A 27,276-nucleotide genomic window follows, 5' to 3' on the forward strand; every position below is an offset into this window, starting at 1 on the left:
CACGGTCAGGTTTGCTATAGTCACAGAGAACCAATTTAATTTTGTAAGCACGGGTTGTGGGTATGCGTTACAGACCCATCCTTAGTGCTTTTGTGTTTTAGGTGTTATCGTGGTATTTGTTAAATTCATCTGAACTAGGAAGTTAAGTTAATTTACTTACTAGGACTTTATTTTGCTTAGTTTGTGATATCTGATAAAACGATTATTTTTGGGATGGCACACAACAGAACTGAACTTCCACATATACCGACAACTAAAACGTCCGTGGTTTCTTATCCCCATCAGTCAATAGATTATATAAAAGAAATACCAAAATGTGACCGGCAGAGCTTAGTTGAATGGAGATTAGGTGTTCAGGAATCAATTACTGTCGGAATACTTGAAAAAATTTCACTTCTGAAGGCTGATATGATTGAACATCTTAAGAGGTCAAACTTTCTGGAGCACGAACAAAAGTCGCAAAAGGATATTCTTATCAACGAAATTAAAACCCTACTTCAAAACATTGAGAAAATCGATTTAGAAGTTCGTGTAAGTTGTTGACTGTACGTTTTATTTATGAGGATGATTTTTAAGGTCTCTTTTCTTCTGTTAAATAAGATACTTGTGGATTGCGTGTGTATTTAAGGGAGTCTTTAGTTGCACTTAATAGCGACTCAGTTGATGGTTAATATCTCCTTTGGCTTTTAAGCATGATTTTAAGGGTAGATTTTTGTAAAGTAAAGCGACACATGTAACGCAAGTGGCAAATTACACTGTTCGTCACTAAAATTTAGCCTCCTACCATTTCGTTTCACCTCAAGTGAAATTACCACTTGTGGTTTTCTCCCGAAGTATCTGAACAATATATTTTCTTTAAATGAAGATGAGAAGATTCACTAATAGTCCTAGGATTATTATGAATGTAAAAACTTAAAGACATACTGGGGATAGACAAACTTGCAGGTTGACATGGTGGGAGTTTACGGATTTTCGTTTTGTAGTCCGGAAATGTGGTGCTGAACCTTTATATTCTGGCTTCATAAACCATTGCCAATTTCCTCTAAATATTTACACTTTCTTCCATGTTGTGAACGTGTTGAGTAAAGCTCATGTATGTTTTTTCTTTCTACATGGTACAGTGTTTTAAAGCTCTTGAAATAGCTCAACAGTTACCAGCTTTAACTACATTTTAGCATTTTTTGGACTGCTTCTGTATGCTTTTATATTGGGTTGAAGCAGAATACGAAACATTTTTGTCTGTTTTCTATTTTGTAGTTGTTGCTCATTGTTTGTTGATAGTTTTATACTTGGTTAGGTATAAACAATATCGTTGGAAAAATCTTTGATCGTGGTATGTTCGTGTACATGGTTATCCCTTCTTCCACATTTATTTTAGAATGTTCTCAAAATACGTATTTTATATTGATAAGCTTAAGCAGCTTCTAGCCTCCTTAGAACTGAAAAGCTGTCACGTTTATACGAAGGTTTTCCTCACACAAACATTTTGCCCGAAACGTCCAGTAGCCTGTATGTGGAATAGTACATACATAATAGTCAGTGAGTTCTTCATGACGCCGATAATTTTGAGTTTTATATGGGATGTGTTCTCATTTTTTATTGATGGCATCTAATCAGTTGAAGCCTAAGTTCAACCTATGTATGAAATAAACTGGTCTGAAAACCGTTTTTCTACCTCAAAAATTTACAGTTTTTATTTCGTAACAAATATTAAGTTAGGTTTTGATGTTATTCCAACCTCAGAAAATGTGAGGATGCATTAAGTCAATTAAAGAGTGAGCAAGCAAAGGTTAAAGAAATGTAAATATGGAGTCAGTCTGATTCATCTTCATAAATTTATGTGCTATATTTTTTTAAATAGAAATGGTATTTTTGCAAGGATTAACCACTTAAGAATTCACTTTTAATGGGAACATTGTCCTTAACCAAAGGTTTTGGTTGACATGTTGCTTCAAATTCAAGAACGCTCGGTTCAAGAGATCATACAACAAATATGTGAGAAAACTCATCAGACAAAAAATTCTAGCTATCCACTTAAAATAGACGCTTAAAATTTGGTATAAATATGTCCACCTCACATTTTGTGCCAGTAACTGTAACAACAGATTATTTATTGTTTATAACTAAGTATAACTTAAACAATATGTAGAGTCTTGAAAAGAATCTACACGTGCACTTGTATTCATTTGACTTAATTTATATCAGGTCCCTTACGCTAAGTTCTTCCGAATAACAGCCGTCGCCAAATTCAAACCTGCATAGTTGTAATTTGGCTGAGCATTAAAAAATGTGAGATTGATGCTTAAAAACTAACTTAAACCATTATCATTACTAACAGAGAGGACCAAAGTTTTCCACCGATACCATAGATTTAAAAACGCTTGTAACGAAAGCGAAGTTAGACTTTATTTTTGCTAATTATTATTCATCATAACAGAGACGATACAAGTTTATTGATGAAATGCATAGGACGAATTTTATATTGGAGGAAGTATATCAAAATATTTTCCTACATAGGGGTCTTTAGGTGATCAATAAAATATTAAAAAAATTATTATGTGTAATATAATAGTTATATTGTTTACTTAATGCCTACTTACATGTATTAATCAACCTGGCACATCAAAATATGCTTGATTATTAAGTTTTATATCAAGTTAGGACAAGAAAATTGTCCCTGTTTGCCTAAGATGACACCTTATAATAGGATATAAATCAAGAGAAACATTTTTTTGAAGTGTGGCAAACTTGAAGTAAAGAAAAATGCAACCCTAAACTAACAAGACATTACTTTGTAGTATGAAAAAAACGTTAAATTGTAGGCCCTCAGATTGTAGTTGAAACTATTATATGTTTTAAGATTGCTCCATATGAAGTGGATACTTCTTTCCTTTATTTTCTACTCAATGCATCTATCCATTATTATTAGGACCAAACTCTTGCGTTTCTACTTTATTTATTCTGTTGATTATCTTACTCATTGCTGTCATAAAACACTGCAGGTCAAGGCAAAACGTTAATGCGTTACTATTAATCTAATTACTTAGGTAAGCTTTAAATTAATTCTTAGTCGAATAAGTATCCCGTTTTATTTAAAACATAAAATTTTGCAGTATTTATTGATGAACTTGTTCCACTTTGTATTAAAAAAAGAATTTTGAAGAAAATGTACGAGATAAATGGTCTACGGTGAAAGATGCTGCTGTTAGTCTAAAAAATTTAGAAAATCATCATTTAACTAGCTTAACGGATGTAAGGTGAGCCATATTCTCGAGGCTATTAATATTTTATTGCTTTTTAAAGTGTATTTTATTTATAGTATATAGAAAAATAGGAACAGTAGGAAATAGATTATTTATAAGTCTTGGTCACAATTATTTCATATGTTTTTCAAATTTAATGTGATCTCTTTAAAAGTTTTAGCACAGGTTCATAACATAAAATTATTGGTGCTTTAAAGCTTGCAAAATATTTGCATACTTTTCGAAAGATTTACTTACTACATCAGTGTACTATAAACAAAGTTAAAAGGAAGGAGTGAAAGAGCGATTAGTGCTGTGATTTGTTGTTTTCAAATAAGTTAGATTCAGAAAACTAACTTTATCCAAGAGTAACTTACTTTAGTTAAAACGCTCATATTTACTATTGATTAGCAATTATTTATCTGGCATTTTAGACTGATATTCGATTTCAAGTACCTGTTGTATATAAAGCTAGCTTTCTGGACGGAATCTTTTTACTTGCTAGCTGGGTTACCAAAGTTTCTATCAAGGATCCCAGTTTGAGAGTCACTAGAAGTTCTTTTTTAACAGTGGTAGTTTGATGAATACTACTAACTAGAATAACTTGATGATATTTACTTGTATTTTCCCATTATTATTTAGGACTGCAATTGATCAGTCCCTTATTGGCATATGTGCATTCTGTGCGGACTGCCTCGATATTGACCGAAATCACAAGCATTATAAGCAAAGATGGATAGTGGCTAGCAGTGGAATCCAGGATGTGCGTCTCGTCACATTTGGGACTCGTCAGCTGGATGTGACTGCATTTTGGAGTTGATATTCACACTAGGACTCGAACCCAGTGCCATTCACCTCAGACGCCATCAAGCTATCAGAACTCAGTAGCTAAGTGGAGAACGCGATGGCATTTGAAGCGAGCGGTACTGGGTTCGAGTCTCAGGGTGAACATCGACTTTGAGATGCAGGCACATTCAGCTGACGAGCCCTAAATAGGACGAAACGCGCGTGCAGGATTCCACTGCTAGCCACCCACCCCCATCTTGCTTATAAATACTGACAAGATTGCTTTCAATTAGTATTTAGCGGAACGTGGATTGAAAGCTAACACAGTTGACAGACTGAGAAAAGAGTTTCAGTACGCCAAACATTACGAGGTGTGTAGGACACTTGAAGACCTAAAATGAAGACAGTTCAGAACCAACTAGATTGTAGAACACACCACTAGATGGAAATAGATGATCGAAAGCTACGTACATATTAGATAAATACTTTATAATTTCACCAAATGTGGTTCATTGAAACGTATCATACTTATAGTATAACTTGATAATATTTAAACAATATATAATATAATAATATAATAATATTAGAGACTGACCAGTTGCAGTCCTAACAAATCGATGGGAAGATTCAAACAAACAATACTAAGTTGAATTTAAACTTCACCCCATCGCACAAGCAAGTGGCTATCAGGACTCAGTGGCCGAGTGGATAACGCGATGGCGTTTGAAGCGAGGGTACTGGGTTCGAGTCCCAGAGTGAACATCAACTCTGAGATGCAGGTACATCCAGCTGACGAGTCCCAAATAGGACGAAACGCGCGTCCTGGATTCCACTGCTAGCCACTATCCATCTCTGCTAATATATAAGTAAGTATACCAGTTGATCGCTTAATAGTAATAAATGCAATTACGATCCCTTAAGAAGTATCCCGCGATGCTGAAAATACAACTTACTGACAAGCTCTAACAGGAAATTTTTATGAGGTTTCCGCGAGCTGTCTTTATCTAATATAAAAGTAAATGCACTGTGATACTAAGCCAACTAAATTAGTGGTTACAATACAACTTCAGTCGTTGGATTCGGTTAGCAGTAGAAAGCACACAACATGAAATTGGTTACTGCTCAGTAATCAATTTGTGGGTAAATATATCAGTTTACAGGTAAAAGTTTAATGGATAATTACTATAGTTCCTACTTAAACATTGAAAACACGAAACTCAGCGAAGAGATCTTTTTTCCACGAATTCATTATCAAGCTGTACGATGGAAAGTTTTATATTCCATGAGGACATATGAACAAAGATCAAACATGATGGTGCAATTGAAAGATTATAATACTAGATTATGTATTATGAATAATAAAAATAAAATTAATCAGTTAGCAACGAATTATAATGTGAATGCAGCAAGATGAATAAAATGTTTTTATTGCAATAATTGAAGATAATTAAAGGTAATAGAGGTGCAAAATTACATGAAGTGATATCAAAAAGAATTATGAATACAATCACGAGGATACGAGACATAAGTAAAGGGAGAATGGTATTGAGAAATGCAACAATGATAATAATAGATTTAGGCCAAGATAACGATAACTCTAGGACTTACTTTTTTTGTAGGCATACTTCTGGCTTGGGCTCATGGATGATAGAAGCTTCTGTCATTTTAAGGAGTTGGATACGAAGGAATCTGGTTAGATTTGTACGAATTGCTTACACAACCTTGAAATCAATCCGTAGATCGGGAGAATGATTAGAGTCGATAGAAATGTGGAGGAATGGAACTTCCAAATGCTTTCCTCTCACCCTTGTAGAACCACCTGGGGACACGTTCTCGTATGCGAGTTGAAAGCAAGCGCTGGCTACAGCCTATATACCTAGATCCACAAGAGCATATGCCATATATGCTCACGGAACGAGTACTTTAACAGCTTGATCATAAATTCGTTGATAAGAATTCCTTTTGCTGTACTTCGTGTTTTTAATAACTGTAGTCTTTATTTTCGCTTACTTGAAGTTAGAGGACCGCTATCATCCAAGTGTAAAGTTTAACAAGTTTTGTTTCTCTAACCGAGATCCAATGTCCTTTTAATTTCAGTTTAATCTTCATTCTTTCGTATAATATAAGTTCTGCGTTGATAAGTTTACTGGTGTACACTAAATTTTGAAGAAAACATAAATAAATAATCGTTTTGATTATTTGTTTAATTTTAAAAAAAATATGTGCGCAGAAGTCGTATAACACGTTGTGATCAAGCTATATCGACATTATCACAAAGAACGAATCAAACAATTGAAGAAGTACGCCAATTGGTAGATACTTATAAACACGATGTAAATGAATTGAATGGTCATCTTAAATTACATGAACATAAGGTAAGAAAGACCTAATGTATAATCACTTATAATAATAGTCTTCAGATTTTGTTCATCTATCAGGTAGTGTAGTGTCCTTATTTGGTATCATATGAAATACTTAAAATAAACGTGAATAAATTCGTGCAATAAGAAGTACAGAAGATTGTTAAACCCAAGAATTATAGCAAGGTAAAGAATGGATTAGTTTATCTTGATTACAATTGTCTTGTATCATTTAGTCAGGAAATTACCCAGTCCAAACGCAACTGCCACCAAAAGTCATTGTCTTCATGGTTTGATGTTATATTTCTATCTGTGAGAATGTAGCCTTTTGAAACTTGCCTCCATAATTTCTGGCAGACGCGTCGATATATGCTAATATGGATATGTAAGGCCTATTGCAACAACTTCAATGGGAAAACATTTACAGCTTCACTAACTGATTTACCGTATCCTCCCATCGCCCTATACCTAATCCCAGTGTTGTCTACTCAGTGGTTCTATCACCAGTGAAAAGATGATTTTAACCTACAGTTAAATAGAATGTTCCTTTTTACTAGACGATAAAAAAGTCTTCAGTAATCTGTGAACGACCCATGGATTATGCTGAGCTTTTATTCCCAGTAATTAAGTGAAAAATCGTTAGTGCTTCAAGCAAATAAGGTCGATTTAGTAAAGATTTCTTTTTAAATGTCACCGTATTATTCTTGTTACTTATAAGTTTCAAGCTTTACAAGGCTTTTTGTGAACATCATTATTATTACCATTAGCTTTATTCAATATTAGATTTTTGGTACAATATAGAATTCTCAGCACAATGTATTTCAACAAGTTTCCGTTTCTTATTTCGTGATCGATCCTGACGACAAATAATGAGTGATCGCCAGTTAGAAGTTAGCAGTTCAGTCAATCGACATCCAAATAATGTACATTCTTTACGCTGCATATCTGATTGGGCCTTTGTAACTTGTACAACGAAAATTTGTACACTTTACAGAAACTCACCTGAATAGGTCATGCGATTAACAGCCATAATGATGTATTAAAACAAACAAAACTAGATAACTTGCTGAAATATCTAAATATCGGGAACAGGTAGCCCAGATGTTCAAGTAGGACGCCTTTAACAAGTTTTGAGAGTAACCGAAATTAACCTTTCGGACACTATCACTAGAGGTTCTTGTGGATAAGCTGAAATCATCAAATTTAGATTCCTTGTTTACTTACGTCTATATGCTGACAATGAAACCTGAAAACTCCTATTAGTTTGTCTTGAAAAGAAGCTCTACGGTAGGGTAGACCAACTGCTCCATGCATCTTTATTTGAAACAGTCCATTTTAGTGACGGTTTTCGTGTTAAATTATGTACTAAAAAAGTACTAACATTATTGAAATTTGATTTGCAAGTCATTCTGAATCAGAAACCCCTTTCAAAGGAATAATATGATAATGACATATCAGTGATATTCCGATGAGTGGAAATTTGAATTTCTGACGTACCGTCAGAATATCACAAATAGATCACCATTTTATTTTTAACGTTCTAATCAGTGCTTAATTTATTTGAAATTATTTAATCAAGCATCGACATTAATATCTTCCATAGAAATAATGAAGACATTTAAATTGCCGCAATAAAGTGATTACTAACCTTTCTTCATGTTTTCAAAGTCCTATTCAACCTTCCCTTTTTACATCATACGTTCTCTCATATTTTATTGACTTCTCTATTTCAGTGACTGTAAATTGATATTTTCTGTTCTCTTTCATTTATAAATAATTTAACAAATTCTTTCTATATTCCCTAAGTTACTATCTGTTTGTATGCATTTGTAGTAAAATAAAGAATACATTTTCGTCAGATTTTTTTTCACTGAATTGCTCTCCACAGTCTAGTGAAGCATAACATTTTGGTGTTTCCTAGCAGTAAAATTTGTAAAAATGTAACCTTATTTCAAGCAGATTCTACTTATATTCTTCCTTTCACCATGCATAAAAGATTATGCTGTCTGACTACTTATTTGTACTTTCGTCATTTATATATAGTGTATTTAATAGATTCACCACTTATAGACAACAATTTTTGGTGTAATAAAAGTCAAATAACGTAAGGTTGTGTTACTGTAGTAGTTAGCGGAGAAACATATTTTGATTTTATTTGATAGTAGTGTAGTACTTCGTATCTGTTGTACTGAGTGAACTGATTTACCTTGATGCTTTTTCTAAAATAACTATTTTGTTTTCATTAGTGGCTAACTTCTAGATGTTCTTCTTGAAGTTTAAGAGGGAAACTCAGACGTATGTGATCAGCTATTTTGAAGGCGAAATGGTAATCCAACATTCATATTGGATAAGGATAGTGCTATTTTCCGAGTGCTTATCTCTTTTTGCTTCCTTCTTAACAATCCTTCATTAGATTAAGTAAACCAAAAGCATTGCACAACTTGATGCAAGTGTGGATTAGTGTGAGTTATTGCACGTGACTTTGGTATAGAGAGTGTAAATTAGCAGGATTATCAAAATCTTAGAACTCGAGATGATGGCACTAATGTTAGTGATAAACCATTACTGAGAGATATACTTCAGTTTCAATGAAAGAAACCGAAAAATGAGACCTGTATTCGAGATTCAGATGGAGATAGAAAACTAGTTTCCTGTATTATGTCCGCTTTTGAATCATATAATCTGTTATATTTCGAGATTGGATAATATCATCGCCTAGATTGGCATATAGGAGTGAAGTAATTCAAAGTTCCATTAGTTCTGGTAAGTTGAAGTTCGATGAAATCTTCGGACGGATTCAGAAACACTGATTGGCTTTTGCCAACTTGTGGCGTAGGCGAGGTATTCTCCTGCGAACGAAGGGGTCAGCATATTACTAAACAGCTCACCATGTTTTACTATATGACTATGAAGTGTGAATTTTAAAAGTAGATGTTTTTTTTAGGTTACTAGTATTGATGACACTTCTTCAAACGATATCTCGAATTTATTATCAGCACTGAGCGAGTAATGTTGAAAGCAAATCCAAGGTACAGGACAAAAATGCTAATTAGGTTGATGAAGTAGTGAATCTTCACTGGCTGAAGTGGGTTGGACATGTTTTAGGTATTCACGACCACCACCTACCTCGATACTAGATGTTGTCTGCCGTAGGAATAAGTCGGGAGAAGTTGAGAGATGGCCAAATCAAAATGTAGCATCAGCCCATGAAGCTACTAATTGTTGTACTAATCTATGTTGGTAAGTCCAATCTACCTGGTTTATGTTCACACGATTATCGTGACTATTGGTTGGAGATATTAAGTGACATGGCTCAGATTTGGTAGTAATGGCGCAGATTCATCTATTTTTTGGTTTTATCTTCGATCCTAAGTTTCGACATTACTCTTTACTTATTGTTCTGAATGGTCATTATCTCTTCTCAAGTCATATTCCTTATGAGCAATGTTCATTTTAGTGTCGAATATACCAGTTTATGATTTTTAGGTACTCATCTTGATAAATTCGTTTCACTGTACTGGTGTGATTTGGTAACTTGAACTAGTGCACATATACGTCATGTTTCACGATACTAATGACTGACTTAGCACCAAGTGAAGATTGCAGTTATCTTGCATCGAACCCAGAGAATGCACGACATAAAGTTAAAAGTTGAATTATCACTAATGTTTCCGTGCAACGTAAACTCTTATATTCTAATAAGTGAAAATCGGGTATAACGACTCCACATTAAATGTAAGGTGATAGTTGATATTTATTCACAGTACAGTAGTTTAACCTTCAAATAACTATAGAGGCGTTTTACAGTAGCATAAGTTTAGGTCTTTGAATTCACTTAATATACCCAAAATTTATCATTTTCACTGTTTATTTTCCTCAACTTTCATAGTTTGCTGAAATAACAAATCAGATTGATCGTGATAATGTTAAATTTAACTCAGCTGTTCAGCGTTTAGAGGAAACATTATATAAACAAATTGCCGATGTTGAAAGACGTTTACAACAAAAGATCAGTGAATTACAGAATGAGATTCAAGTATCTATTCAACAATGTCAAGATGAAAAACGATCCTTAGAATCACGTTTGCTTGATAGTATACACACGATAGCAGCAAACCTTGAAAATCGTATTGTAAGTGTTAACTAAAGAGATTTTAAAATATTTTATTGAAAATAATTTCTATTATTTCGCTTGGTTTGGTAAAATTCTATGACATAGAATAACAATTAATCACTAATCAACATGTACGAACTGATGTACAATCTATGGATTGAGTTAAAGTAATAATTATTGAATATTTAGATGAGTAAATACGTTAGATGTATTCCATGCTGGACTTAATGGTGAATATTATCACTCATTTAATTGTATCAGGAACTAATTAGTTGAGTGGTGTAATTCTTGAATTAAACAATCCAGCTATTTAGTTTCTAAGTCAATATTCATTTTTATATTTTAATTTATATCATGTAGTTCAATACAGATCCCACTGTAACTATGACACTTCTTACCATGGATAATTGAATGATTTAATGCAACTGTAGATGTAATAAGCACTTTCATTACTTAGCAATGACTTCATTTGAGAAATTATTTTTCATTATACAGATAGAAAGGTATATATTGTCTAATTTTTATTTTATTACAATAAAATAACCATTGTAGAAAGCATTTTATGGTTATTCAATTAAGTGTAATCTACTGTATAGTAATACAATAATAATAAAAAAAATTCAATAAACCTGATATGTCTGGCTGATTGAACTCTATACTCGGATCCTAAGCTTGTCTTGTAACTTTCAAGCTAGAACTACACAGGGACTTGAACACGAGAGAAGAGGTGCAAAATTTACGAGAAGCACTTTACTCCAAAGGTTCATTTATGTACAGAAAATATAGGGTTTTTATATTATTTTAGAAGTCCTTGGGTTTTCCTGAAAATTCTGGAATGCTACTAAACATAGTAGGAGTGTAGTAATCAGCCAATCAGAATATCTACATGTGACTTTTCATTTTCGTAATATTTCTAGCAAAACTTCTAATCAAACACTGACTGGATAAAATGCTTCTTAATGTTTCCTGAGCTTGTTATGTCTATTGCGAGAAATTTTCACGATCGCCCCAAGAAAACCATTGTCATATTAATCATAAACTATATAGATTTCAATTTTAACAGAATTCTTTTGAGAAATGTTTAGGGATGTGTTTGTGTATTGATTTAATCAAAACAACAACAAAAAGATATTTACTGACACACCTAATACTTATTACATAACACTGTTGGATGCCGGCTCTAGCACTCCGGCGCGAGACTTATGATAGGTCCTGGGTTCGAATCTCGTGAGGCGGGATCGTGTATGCGTACTGCTAAGGAGTCCTACAATTTTACGAAACGGACATCCAGTGCTTCCAGGTTTTCCATGGTGGTCTAGCATCAATTGATTTCAACTATAAAATTCCTGAAATCTCTACAAAATCACATTCTGATATTACATAATACACTTTCTGTTATCACTGTTCTTATCTACTTACCATACAAAAAGAAACATGTCTGGTACAATGAAAGCAGTACATAACACGATATACATAACGGAAGAACGTGTTTGCAGAACAAAAAAAATAAAAAAATGAGGAAACTATAAAACATAATGAAGAATAAACAGTAAGAAATGACAAAGTGCAAAAATAAATTAAAAAAGAGATAAATTTTGTTCAATTAAAAAAGAACTATCTTATTAATATGAGGATAATCAATCCTTTTGATTGTTTAATAAAAGTGCAATATTTAGGATTTTTGAACATTTGTCTGTTCATTTAGCGAGTGATGGCTGCATATAGGAGCATAACTTTTATTAGAGATTTCATTTTAATAATCTAAAGCTGTTTATCTTCCATAAACACACTACTGTAATGCATTACAGTTTGCTGAATAGAATAAACTAGATTAGGCGAATGTTAGAGTTTGAACTGAAATGCTAAGTGAAAATAATCTGAAACACTCAACAACTGAATAAACGAAAACATTACTGAAATGCTTGACACCGTACACGAATCAAGAGTTGAAAAACGTATATGCTACGAACTCACGCGCACATACCATCTCCCTCTAACTGTTTATGAAGAATAAACTGAAAAATATTATAGCATCTATTTTGACCCATGTTCAATGATGCCCTATGCAACTGCTTTTCATGATCTATAGAGCCTTATCTAGGGACTCATGCTAAATCAATTAACTCTCGTTCAATGCAGTAATCTGTTCGAAGAAGGCAAGTATAACAAAATTTTTGGAATAATATGAGTATGTTCTATTCTAAGGATTGTTATCAGTTGAAACAAGCTAAAGTTAAACGTTTTGGCTTACTTTAGTTATTAAGATTGAAGTGAATGTTTAAAATCAGACAGAAAATCATAAGAAAATTGAGAAGAGAGAAAACATGATATTAATCATAGTAGTCAAAAAGTGATGAGTATTTATATGTGGAAGGTGAAGTGAGATGAGGTGAAGATTCAATCTTATGCTTTTACTTCACAGACACCCTTTTAGAAAAAGAATGTCCTAACTATAAGGATTAACAAGTACATTATCCACATGTACCAAAGGATTGAATTTGTACGATAATGTTTGAATGATTTTTAACTGTGATTACTGTATTGATGAGTGGTTTATTTGTTTAACCTCATTAGTCCATTATGACTGCATAAGCATTTAGCTTCACTTTCCTATCAATTTTTCTTAACCTTGTTTCAACCTTAACTTGAAATTGATTTACGTTGGGTATAACAATGCCCTATGATAAAAATTAGTTAATAAGCTAACAAACACGATTTAACCAAGTCATTATATGTTATCGAACCTTCAGTATTTACTTCTTAAGTTTTCATGCATTTTGTTTTGTTTGAATCAAATTAGAGCTACTTTTGTTTAAAAACCATTTCTTGTAGACTAAATTTATTCTATCGTGATAAATTTATCAATCTCTATGTTAAGTCGATATTTAACTTATAGTTACACTGTTCGTATGAGTTTTCGAAGTTTTGAAAGGTATTCTGAAGTGTGGTATATTGATAGAGTAAGTGTTTCAGCCATCAGATAGGATTTGAAACTTACATTGGATGGTGTAGTTGAAATGAATATAACACATGAAAAGTCACTATCCATTTCAGCATAATACATTGACTAGACAAGTAACAGTTTGGAACAGGTTTCAGAGTCATTGGAGCATAAAGTATGAAACTCCTAACTTCTGGATGATCACATTTAATGTAATGTTTATTTTCTGATTGATATTTGCAAAACAGTTGTGATTAAAGGTGTATAGTTTTGGGTAGTGCGATTGAAAGTTATTTTCATTGACCTAGATCCGACAATTCTTAATCTGACTGTAAGAATGATTCTGAGAATATTTTTACACCTTAATCACCTAACTTGCCTTATTTCTTTTGTTAATTTCGTTTGATTTCCTAAGTGATGCTAGTATTAGTGTTTTGATTAGTTTGATCATTTTCTGTTTTTTCTGTCGTAATCTGTGTTTATGAGGTGTGCCTATTTGCAAGAATATGCTATTTTTCTATCCCATATGTATTTGTACTCTTTCTTTACCCATTGCTTCTAAAAATACAAACGAGCTATATCCATTTTCTTTGAGAAGCTGAAGATCTTAAATGTTTGTTTATCCATTTCTGCCATGCTAGTGTTCGTCGAACTTCAGGCTTTTGAAATAAATTGACCTTAAGTCATCAGTTCTTTGAAAAATTATGTTTGTTGTAATAGTAATTGATAGTATAAACGGCAGCAAATTTATCAGACAAGTTCATCATTATTGTTCCTATCTAAATGAAATGTCATTTCAATGAAGATGTGCAGGTTGACAATGGTTTTATGGTTATATTTAGAAGTCAGTGTGCCTCACTCTTTAGTTTTTCAAGTTAAGCAATCACTTTATTCTTTCTTCAATTGACTACTGAAATCATGGTGAATTTTTTTTCACTGTTTTAGAAATATAAAGGTGATAAGCTTAAAAATAATGATCAAATCTAGAGTGAATCTTTCATACAATAACAAAAATGTTTGTTGAATCTGCTTTGATTTGAGTTTGAATTTTTCCACTATAACTCAAATTTAGATACTTTTTATTGTAAACATCCTTGGATTATTTACCCACTTACTTACTTACGCCTGTTACTCCTCATGGAGAAGCATAAGCAACCCACCAGCATTCTCCATCGAATTATTTACAAGATTATTAGATTAAGAAATTCATCTGCTGTGTAGACTTGTTATTACTTGTAATAAAATTTGTATGCTTATAAAAATGTCAGTATTTTACGGAGTTAGAAGGTTGCTTTACTTGATTAACTTTTCTTGAAAATAAATAATAAGATTTCAAAACCGACTTATGCATATATTTAACTGTGCGGTATTTTAATGGGCAAATATATAGAAAGTCAAATTTACATGTATTACTGTCACTGTCATCTATTTAGAAAATATTCCACGAACTAGACTACTTAGAACGAATAATATTGAGTTAGAATTAAGTATGTTTTAAAGGTATGATGGATCTGCCGATAGTAATTGGTTTTCATAGAGTAAACAACTTTTATGTGCATTTGCTATTTTGTTGACCGATTTATTCAGATGACCTCTGACTATGTAATTGTTTGACCATTTTTCCGGTGGTGGGACTACTGGAACTATTCTGAAAATTCTTCTGACAGTTGATTGCCCTCTTTGCCGATTTTGCAAGACGAACTTTAGAATATCGAAAGTTTTCTCATACCAAAGTATTTACATTTTCTCAGTTAGATTATTGCTTTCAGTTGCATACATGCACTGGTATTCTATGTTTATTCTATCTTTGTTCACAAATCGCATGTGGTATAGTTTACTTTGTCTTACTCAGTGCATCTTATAGTTAACTTAGATTATTCCAAAATGATGCTACATTTCTTGCAGTAATTGTTGCTTCATGTACCCACCATAATATGGAGTATAGTAGTTGTGTTGATTCGCGTGTTAACAATTTTCAAACATGGTTAGCAATATGCCCCTAGCGTTTAGGAAACTACTATATTTTTCGGATTCTGAGCATAATTCTATGATTGTTAACTGGTTTCATAGAAATATATGAATTGAGTAGCTATGAGCTAAACGATTCACGATTATTCGCCTTTTGAATTATTGTGGTGTCCAATACTTATAAAGACAAACATAAATAGTATAACACAGGAAGTGGAAGCAGAATGCTTACCAGCAGAAGAGTGAAATGAAGAGAAGAGGAAGAAAAACGAAGAGCATTTGGAATAAGAATAGTATCGGAAGAATGATGAAGCAAATATAGGACAACTCAAGGAAGATATGTAAATGATATTTTTAGTGCATGCTTTCCATATTTTAGGAGACTACTGTATGATTTTGGATTTACCCACCAAATCTTCGTTTACTGAAATATGAGACCTATTCTACTTGCACAATAGGCTTACAAGGCAACGAAATTAAGTATTTACTTTGAATAGTAGATGCCTACTTACGAGTAGTCAGAGATGTTCAATATCATTTTGCTAATCAATTTATTTAGTTCGTACATCACATTGTAAACTGTATATTTTCAATCACTGCAAAGAATTCCCCAACTTCTCTGATTTCAGTACTTGGAAAAAATTCAAGTGTTTCATGTCTATTTCTTAATGGGGCTAAATCAATATGATGATATTTCATGTTTACTTCAATTGTTATTTTCGTGTCAAGTTCATCTTCGTGAAAAATAAAAATTGTGATTCTCTATAAATAACCGTTTTTACATGTCAATGATTTACAACTTCTCATCTTCTCATCTGACTATCATCCTTTCTTGTCTTGTATATTCTTCATCTGATTCTTTTTATCAATTCTTACTAACCTAATAATATCCAAAGCAGTTATCACAGCTTAAGTTAGTAATGAGACATTATTTTCAAATGGAAGACTGAATGAATTTCCATTGTTACATAATCATATTGGCTTGCAAATGTTCAATAATATAAAAGTGAATTTTCAGCCTAACTACTTATTTTGGTCATAATTGATCACAGTATAATAAGAAGTAAAACCTTTATACTCTGAAATTGATTGGCATGTTTTAACATAACATTTAGAGGTTAATAGCAAGTGTAATTTTTAGTATTATTGTCTATATAACAACTGTGTACATAGAGAATCTAGCAACTTTTGAATGTAGAAAAACATTATGAAACAAATATATCAGTATTGGTCTCAGTTATTCATGACATTGTAATTAGTTTATTGAAGGAACGTTATAAATTTTACTGATTGCGTTGTAGCTTAGTTGAATACCGATTCTTATTACTGATCATCAGTTTCAATATTTTTTTTTTCGTTCAGCTCTTTTCTATTTTTATTGGAAATCGAATCACAAGTTGATAATTAGGATCTCCGTGAATGAAAACCTCCCTGTTTAGTATTTGTAATCTACTGATTCAAGGGTGTTTCATGCTTTTTAACTTGCCTTTGAAATATCAGAGTATCAGATGTGTGAAATTCATTTGTAATGATTTTTTCAATGATTTTCAAAAATCATTTTTTTGCATATAACACCGTGATTTCCTACTTAAAATTAATTATTGTGAAAGGTTTCTCCATCTTGGCTATATGTTGCGTTTGAATTGAATGAGCAAAAATGAAACTGTTGACAGTTTTAACTACACCTTTGCTTAAGCAAACTGGGAGGTACTCATAAACCCGAATATACAAATTTCTAGAACATCTGCCAATATAACTGACTGCACAAGAGCAGTTAAATTGATAGATACTGAAAGAAGTGACTGGTCTAGACAATTCATCTTTCAACCTCTGTGTGACTTTCAACCATGGACTTGTGTAAAACAATAATTGTAGTTTATCTGCATTAAAAGTTCTTTAGATTGATCTGCGTAACTTTAGTCTTAGCATTTCACTAGGTCCATCGCCTCTGAATTGTAAGCGTATATAAAGAGGCTTTTGTTCGCGATTAGACACTCCGTATACTCTCTTTTATCAGTTATATGTTTGTTTGTAAATTTCTACGGATATACTTTTTCTTTCAGGGTCATGTACAAAGCCTTTGTTTTGCTTTCAACCGCACGTAGAGAGGATGTGATCTTGATTCTATGATGAAGTGTCTTAACTAGGTTCTCTTTGTTTTTTAGAGGAACAAAACTAAGTAAATTTGTATATTGGCCCGTCCAAGTAGATTCCTAGTTTGTCTTTATTCTTAATGATCCGTCTTTTCTCCTTGTAAGTTGGAAGTCTAGAAAAGCTATTCTACCTCCATTTTCTTCCTCACATGTGAATTTTATGGACGGATGAACTACATTGGATCGCTCAAGTGTCTCGATCAAGCCAGTATGGTCGTTACATACACGTATCGTCCATATATCGGCAGTAAACTGAAAACTTGTCAATCTGTAATGCCAGTGGACCGTTTCCTAGTTTAAAAATGAAGATGTCAGCCAATATGGGAATTAAGGGTGAACCCATCGTGACACCATCTATTTGTCTATACATTTCACCGTTGAATTTAAAATGTACATTCATAGTACATTTTAGTAGTAATTCTTTGATGATCTGCACAGGGATTGCAGTCTCTATTTCTTATTCTCTAAGCTATTCACAAATATGTTCTACAGTCTCTCTGAGTGGGATATTTGTGGGCAATGACGTTATATCAAGGGACATCATCGCATGACCTTGAGTGTTTATGATTTTGATCTTGTCGACGAACTGGAATACATCTTTAATACTATGCTTTGCTATGTGTTTGTGGAGTAGTATTAAAAATGGTTACTAATAACTTTGCTACAGTATGCTAAGGGTAATCGTACCAAGACTAGCCACTTCTTTCTTTACCTATCAATTAAACTGCTCCTGTTCAGCCAGTTATATTGGTAGATGTTCTAGAAATTTGTATATTCGGGCTAATGAGTACCTTACAGTGTGGTTAAGCAAAGGTGTAGTTAAAACTGTAAACAGTTGCATTTTAATTCATTTAATTCATTCACAATACCAAAATTGATAGCTTCATTTAATAAGTTCAATGTGTTTTTGGCGGGAGGCATGGCTAATTTAATTCGTTAGGTAATGTGATCAGATCATAAATAATTGTATACTTTGATATTAAAAAAATGTGATTATTTATGCGATTAAAATTATCTTTGTTTACTGTTATTATAGTATTCGGCTTGATAGATTAAGATGATAATAGTACCTTTTCTATGACTTTTTGAAATAATCGAATGATCTTTTAATTGAGCACTTTTGACATTTGAAAATAAAATAAGTAGTCGAACAGATAATTAAGTTTAAGTTAGTTGTCATTAGTTGAGAACGAATAACAAAAAAGTTTAAGAATCTCTTGATTGGGAAACTTATAACCTTACACACTATTGAAGTATGATACTATTGAGCCAATTCATCAAAATATCAACTTCTGATTTATCCGTATCGTTACCCAATGTTATCAACAACTATCTCCTTTCTTTTATTAAACTTAAAATTTCCGAATTGAATTTTGGTAAATTCTGGTGAATCTAATCCACAGCTAGAAAGCCATATAGAACATAAAATATAATGTTGAATACAACTGCTGTAGTGATTTCTAGATTTTACGCGTCCTTAAAATATATGAATAGATAATGTACTTACATGAGAATAAAACCATTTACAATGATCATACCGTAAACTATTACTGAAACACAGATTTGAGAATCAAGGTTTTATGTACAATTAGTTTCATTTTGTACAGAAAAGCTTGGTTCTCAAATATATTTATTTCAGTAATAGTGTACAGTATGATCATTGAAAATGGTTTTATTCTCATGTAAGTATATCGTCGATTCATATATTTTAAGGACGCGTAAAATCTAGAAATCACTACAGTAGTTATATTCAACATTATATCTTATTTTCTATATGGTTACTAGTTCCATTATGGATTTCTAAAATGCAAACCAAATTTCTAGTTGTGTTGTTTTCTCTAGGCTTGATTCTACATGGATTAAACCTTAATGGTGTTTTTCAGAATGACTGTGGAAGTGCTGTAATTAGACCATGCTGTTCACAAAACATAATACAACTGAAAGCGTTCGCCTAAGTTACAAATCGTCTTTATCATGTTAAATAAATAAATATTCTCACTTTCATACGCGGAAATGAGCTGAACATATAGAAAACACGGTGTTCGATTAATTTTATTTTCACCATCCACTATAATAGTTATTATTTGTGTAAATTGCTCGTTAATTCTGTGCTAACATGTGTTGATTAGTCTGCATATTTAATAGAAAATTTCGTGCGATTTTGAATCAATAATCACTTACTAGTTAGACACTGACTATATAAAAGTTATTTAAAAGGAGGCCACATTTGTAAAGACTAAAACAGTTGAGATTGAAAACACCAAACTTCCGCTTTATAACCTGGTTCGGGCTTGTTAAGGAAAATAACGAAAAATAAAAGATATCATGAAACAACGATGTACTAATCGGTTGTTCAGACAAATTAGGATGTTGAATATCATTTAAATGTGTGAATATAAGTGTTTTTATGTGATCATATTTGTGAAACATCTCAGTGATTAAAATTCCGTTGTTTTCTAAATAATGTAGAAGGAGTGCGAGTAGTACATCCAGAAGTCATTCTCATTTCATTTTAATTGTGTGAGGGCTATGATACTGCCCGGGCGCCCAGACCGAGGCAGTGGTTTTCTTAGAGGGCAACATCCCGAGTCTTTGTCCTAAATGTCTGACCCACAAGTCAGTGGAGCATTGTGAGGAGGTGCGGTCATATGGTAATAAGTGAGCAACAATTGGTTCATATGCAATTTGTTCCTTCAGGATACTGGAGCCCATGTGCACTAATGGTTTCTAATCACGGTTTCCCAACTCTCCTAGATGGACTCACCGTGTCCACCGGCCCTGTTAAAGCGCCAGACATTCTCTGTTCGTCCTCTCATTATTAACTTATCGTTTGTTTTAATGAAATGAAATAATTATGATGTTCATTTATTTCTTCATTTATTTAGGCATTTGTTGAAGAGAAAGCAAATGAATTAAAAATTGACGACGAATTATATGATCGAGTTGAAAATGTCGAAGCAAATTCATCAAATTTTAAACAACAAGTTTTAGGAACATTCAAAGTATCATACAAAATTATCTAATTGATCATTTATGTCAGGAGTTTTGTGAATATTATAGTAATTTCAATAGTTGACATCATGAGTCAATTCCATGATGGTTTAGCTTCAACTGACTCATGATTTCAACTATTGAGATTATTTATGGGATAAATTCATGTTAGGTTTCTTTTTTAGTTGAATAGTAATTATCATCTACTTTATTTTATACTTAGAATGTAATTTTCATAATATCGAAATTGAGTTTCATTATCAATGTTAATTTATTTGATCAATCATCTTTACAGAATTGCTAAACGATCATGCGTTAGTTGGTTAACATTAGTCGAATATCTTTAGATAATTCCCTTTCAGATCACAAGTTACCTTTTTTTAAAATCTATCAACATTTAGTTTCCCTCATTAACAACAAATAGAGTTGGTTACAGAAATCAGAATAGTGACTCAGTGGTTTAGTTGTTCAACTTTCAATCACTAAGTCTCAGGTTTGAAATCCACTGTCCGTTTGGATAAACGGATATTATTACTAGGTCGCACAATCGGATTGTGATATGAAGTTAAATACAATAATTTTTATCTGTTAAATAAGTAATATTTAATCATAAGAATAGTTTGAATGTTAAATGACTGACTGTATCACAAAATACGAACAGTTAATTCAATGTAAAACGGTTTGTTTATAAATGGTGCAAAGTTTCTCCCCAGAAATAGAATACAATTAAATGAACTCTATAATGTATGCGTTCAACCTGTTTACAGATAGTCCTCAAATCTCAAATGTCGGTAATTGCCAGTAGTTTTCAGTGACTTTATATTATGTTATAGAGACGTAAAACTTTCTATTCATTTTAATATAATCAAAATATTCGTTTGTCATAGTATTGTTTTTATTTCATTTTAATGAACGAATTTGTAAGCTTACTGATGAAAATTAAAATGTGTCTGTTAGACACCTTTAGTAGGTATAAAATATCCGATATTAGGCCGTGGAGCTTTCATCGTCCTTCTGATCGACATCATCAGCACAAACTTTGGGTAGAATTCAAATCTTCCTATTTTACGAAGACTCTACAATTTATTCTACGAAGAAGTGCCAAGTTTAAAATTGCCTAATCATGTTAACCAATTAAAATTTTTTTATAATTTTTTCGTGAATAGTGTTTGTCAACAATTACTTATTTTAATTAAAATTTTGTTTTATACAATTATAGGAAATAGAAACTCGAATGAATAAACTATCTGATGATTTATATGAACATCATCGCCAAACTATTGAAACAGTTCGTGAAGAAATGCGTGAAGGTTTTCATACAATGCATGATACATTAACTAGTGCAAAATCTGTATTAGAAAATAAATTACGTATATCTGAAGAAACATTACATATGGAATTAAGTCAATTAAGAAAATTAATAGTTTTAGTATAATGTGATAATCTATTGAAATTATAATAATTAATGATTATAAATTTTGTTATGAATAAAGGTGTATGATATTCATTGAATAGATATTAAGATAAATTGATTTCATGAAATGTTTTTACATTGAAATCATGTTGGTATTGTGAATAGTGAAGATAAAGTGAATATACTGTTCGTTTGAGGATAGCCTTATAATGTGTCTTGACAAATTGGAAAAGCATAAGAAGTTGTAACAAAGCTCGGGAAATAACGTCATTAGTAGCTTAATACTGGATTTCAAAATACATGTTCTCGTTGACGTAACTTGTATAAGCTTCTACAGGATATAGAGTATTAGTAGAGTGGTTGATATTACACTTATTCATTTCAGTGACCATGACATCAAGATTAACGAAGGAATACCTCGTTATAAAGAATATTCTGGTGTGTGACATGGAATCTCCCAGGTTTAACGAGTTACATTAAGCTTTCTTGAACTCGATTCGATTTGTTCAAGTTATGGTATTTGGAAAAGAAACTAAATGATGGAACCAGTGAAAACATGAAGGCAACTAAATCTTTATTAGGAATGTTAAATGCTTTGATGATAGATGGATTATTATTATGGACTATTATTATTATTATTGTGTGTTGGTGGTCATCTGCAAGACAGTTCTTGACCGGATTCCAGAAAACATCCAACTGTATAACCATAGAGGCAAACAATTACAGACTTGGCTTTGAAATATAATAACAAATTAGGTTATGTCGACGTTACACTAGTGATTGAAACGTTTCAATTAAACTTTCGGTTGTTGAGAGGTGAAGTGAATTTAGGATATGTCGCGAGAAAATAGTGAATGACCGAATGATCTCAAGGCCATAAAATCAGTCAACGTGTTTCTATTAAAAGAGAACGTAGTATAGCACAGGGGTACTTCATCAAGCAACAGGCATTCTAAAGGATGGATACAAGTGAACCATTTGGCTCGAGTTTTCTGGAAGCAGTGGTCCAAGTATTATGTTTCCATATCACGACTTAGATACAAATGGAGAAGTATGAGATAAGGTAACTTGATGGCGGTATGATTTCGTCGGTTGGTGCTGCTGATTTATTCGTTTGTGAAAAAGCCAATGTTCTATTGGCTAAAACTGTTAGAAGAAGTGTAGCACACACCACAGAATGACTGAAAGTATCTGTGGAAAGGTAAGTCAAAAGTTTCCCTCATCACATATTCCCATTAAGGTATTAAAAACAGAAATTTGAACGAAAAATTCTTATTTTCAGTCAGTTTATCAGGTCTTTACATTGATATATAGGCTTTCAAATGAGTAGAAAATCGATGGTGAGTCAACTGAATAACAGAGTTTGCAAAATTAAAATTAAGGTGATGTTTGATAATCGGTTAGTTACCTCAACTAGTTACATAATAGTAGGAATAGGAATTGAAAGTGGATGTAATTATAAATGATTTTTATTATCTGTAGAATTGCTGACAAGTGGTTGTTATTATTACATCGACTGTAAATACGATACAGACTTTGGTCTAGTGATTTTGATACATATATAGCCATAAATGATGAAGAATTATATTTTACAAACAGTTCCTTTAATTGTACCTTGATGTCATAACTCACACATTTTCTGGAACTAAAGGTTCCATTTGGTGAGTCTGTTACAGTTTTCAGTCAGTACTTTTACTTAAAAGACTGTCTCACACATTTTGGCTAATATTTCTTGGTAAAACTACATATAGCTACACTCTTCAATCTCAACTAATGTCGGATTTCATCTGACATATGTGCCACATACACTACTCATTTTGTTCGTTTAATCCAGGATGTAGACAATTTCAAATCGCAAAGAGTATATTTTTCCATAAATTTTCTAAATTATTATTTTTCAGACGTTTATGTCTTTGTTCTATTTACGTACTACATTTCTGCTACTATTTTTCTGCCAGCTCCCCCTCTCTTACATTTGTCATCTTCATTCATGTCCACCATATTCCCACATTTGATTCAAATATAGGTCTTGATTTCCGAAGTATTTAACAACTCTCTCTTTCAACACTTTTTCTTCAATCGATCTTGTAACAACCATCTTCAACCAGAAAGAGACAAGCTTATGCCAACTATCGCCATCTCAGACATGTTGGAGACTCTCCTAGTAAACAGTGATCGCAATGGTCACTTCACTTATACGAATGAAATAAGAAAGTGGAAACCTAACATGAGCATCTTAACAACTGTGATCACGCCAGAATCCCAAATCAGACTAATGATACGAATAATTTACAGGATAATGTTGTTTTGAAAGTGTTTTAACGATCATGATGTTTCATAAAATACCTGACACACATGCCCTTAAAATTATCAAATGTAAGCTGGCCATGGAGTCCACTTCGAAGGCTGACTTTTTAGCTTATGATATTTCTCACAATTGTTTGCTGTACGACATATATCTGCATTTATCTCTGGACACCAACATGTGAGTCTTGCCAAAGACTTCATTTTCTCAACACCTAGATGTCCACTATGAAGATCATCAAGGACAGGTTTGCGTAATGAAGGAGGAATAACAACACGATCATTTAGACACAGAATACCGTCAGGAGTAGTAGATAACTCGTCCCGCTTTGAATAATAGACAGGAAATCTACGTTTCAGATTAGCATTCCAACCCTTCCGTATAGCACTGAGTATACATCCAAAGTATCTACGAATTTCTCTAATGGGATCTGGACGTCTCACCGGTAAAGGTTGCACTAACAAGCAGTCTGAAGTATTAACAGGTCTATCTTGTAATGATTGTTGAGAAATGTAGTCAACGTGTCGAATTTGTTTTGCACTCCTGTGCTGAATCGTATAGTCATAAGCACTCAAAGCAATACTCCATCGTTGAACCATAGCAGCTGAGGAACGTGCTAAGGATTTGTCAGGATGATAAATGAACTTTAAAGCTTCATGATCAGTAACAATGGTAAACTTCTTTCCAAATAAATATTTATGAAGTCTTTTAACAGCCCAAAACACAGCTAACGCTTCTCGCTGCGTTTGTGAATAACCTTGTTCAGAAACAGAAAGTTTGCGTGAAACACAGATACCTGGCCTACCATTTTGTTCCAAAACTGCACCAATACCTACAGGTGATGCATCAGTAATAAGAACAGAATGTACACTGGGTGAGTAAGTTCGAAGAACAGCATCACTTTGAAGGAACTTTAGCAGACTTCGTAGGCATGACTCTTGTTCTTCACCCCATTTGAATGAATTGGATGTCAAAATATTAAATAAACAGTTGGCACGACAAGAAAAATTAGGAATAGAACAAGAATAATACTGAAGAGCACCCACTAGTGAACGTAATTCTGTGATATTTTTTGGAGACGGTACATTTGTTAGTGGGGCTAGTCGTTTCATATCTGGTCTAAAACCATTACCATCAACTAGGTATCCAAGGCATTCAAAACTAGATACACAAAATGAACACTTATTCGGATTCACTGTAATATTCTTCTCAATTAAACGACGCAATAAAGCAATAAGTCTCTGGTCATGAACTACTTTATCAGCACCATGAACAATGAGATCATCTTGATAAACTTCAACACCTTCAATATCACTGACTATCTTATTCAAGACCGCCTGAAATATGGCTGGAGAACAACTAAGACCAAATGGAAGGAAGTTGTATTTGAATAGACCAAAAGGGGTGTTAATTGTTGTCGAGATAGACGAAGATTGATCTAAAAGGATTTGAAGATAAGCATCTTCCAAGTCGACTTTCGAGAACACTTTAGAACCATGAAGTCGATTTAGAATATCTTCAGCCTCCATCGTCGTGCATGTTTGCTTCGACAAACGTGAGTTCAGTGTTAATCTGTAATCACCACATATTCTAGGGGTCTTGCCATCCGACTTCAATGGCGTAACAATAGGAGTACCCTATGCTGAGGACTGAACTAGTTCAATTATACCTTTCGCACACAAATCGTTCAGTGACTTATGTACTGCTTCTCGAAGACCATAAAGAATTATTCGTCTTTTAAGAAAAACTGGATCACCCTGTACTTGAAGTTTTATGAGCTGAATTTTCATACCTCCACTACACTTAGCACACACAGCTATCAAATCCTTGAGTAAAGCATCAGAATTCTCTGTAGAAACTAGTAGAAACAATTCTACTTTAAGCCTTTTCAGATTTTTTAAACCCAGTATAGACAGTCCTGTTTCACTAACTAAAAATTCACAAGGTATATATGAAGAATTATCATTTCTTATTAGCAATTCACAACATCCTCGTATAGGCAATGTGTCCAGTAATCCCCAGTATTTAGACCTCAGTGGGTTTTACCACAACATTAGGATCTAAAGATATCAAGTTCTTGAGTGAAATAATGGATTCTATACTACCTGTGTCCACAATAAAGTCATGAAATGAACCAACAGATGTATATAATCGTTTTTGGATATGAACATTAACTTTCGAAGTGGTGGATAAGGATAAATGATCATTAGGAATAGTCGAATTATTGTGATCTAAGTTACAAGACTTAGTAATACTTGAAGCAAAATGAACAGTAGTTTTGCAGGCGGGACTAAAGAACATGGACGAGCCAATCAGAAGCTTTCGCGGGTTTTCAAGGTCACGGCGGTAATTTCGCAACATGATGCTTACGTACGATCGCTTTACAGCGGATTTTCGAGAGGACGTGATAATTCAACGACTGCAGGAAAAGGGATTATTGAGAAGCTCCTGTACTTGTGACTGCGGTTGTCAAATGAACATTGTACAATGTGCAGACTATCGTGACGATATTATCTTTCGATGTCCCTCATGTTGGAAGAAGAAATCAGCTAGAAGAGGGACATTTTTCGCTCGCTCAAAGTTAAGGTTGAGACAAATTATGCTCCTTATTGCGAATTGGGTAATAAAAGAACCGGTAACACTAGCTGCCGCCTTTGCCGATGTTAGCGAAGTTTCGGCAGTTCAATGGAACGAGTTTTGCAGAGATATATGCGCAACAAAACTGACAAGCATACACCAATTGTATGGAGGAGTGGGAAAGATTGTTGAAATAGACGAAACGGTGGTAAGGAAACGCAATACAACTGTGGCCGTTGTATTAAAGAAGATTGGGTAAGTACCTCTTCCATAAATATACCTCACAGGTCTTTGGAATATATGATAGATCATTACGGAAAGGACATTTTCAAAGAGTCAGGAACCGGAAGGCACCAACAATCATACCGATCATACAGCAATATGTGCTACCGGGTACTACTATTTATACAGATGATTGGGGAGCT

At 33.1% G+C, this 27,276-nt stretch overlaps 1 protein-coding gene and 1 non-coding gene across 2 annotated transcripts; both read left to right on the forward strand.

The window, feature by feature from the left end:
- Nucleotides 1–213: 213 nt before the first annotated feature.
- On the forward strand, nt 214–22,086 carry Smp_042700 (subfamily M23B non-peptidase homologue (M23 family); the record flags this gene model as incomplete). Its single annotated transcript, XM_018796834.1, has 6 exons — nt 214–531; nt 3,154–3,257; nt 6,259–6,403; nt 10,278–10,520; nt 20,450–20,566; nt 21,775–22,086. 6 exons carry the CDS (start codon nt 214–216, stop codon nt 21,988–21,990), a joined length of 1,143 nt encoding a protein of 380 aa, XP_018651935.1. The 3' UTR covers nt 21,991–22,086.
- Nucleotides 4,723–4,788, forward strand: Smp_tRNA_01613_Gln_TTG.1.1. The gene has a single exon. It is a non-coding gene (tRNA).
- Nucleotides 22,087–27,276: the final 5,190 nt, after the last annotated feature.

The sequence above is a fragment of the Schistosoma mansoni genome, chromosome 4 (assembly GCF_000237925.1).
Source record: "Schistosoma mansoni strain Puerto Rico chromosome 4, complete genome".
NCBI lineage: Eukaryota > Metazoa > Platyhelminthes > Trematoda > Strigeidida > Schistosomatidae > Schistosoma > Schistosoma mansoni.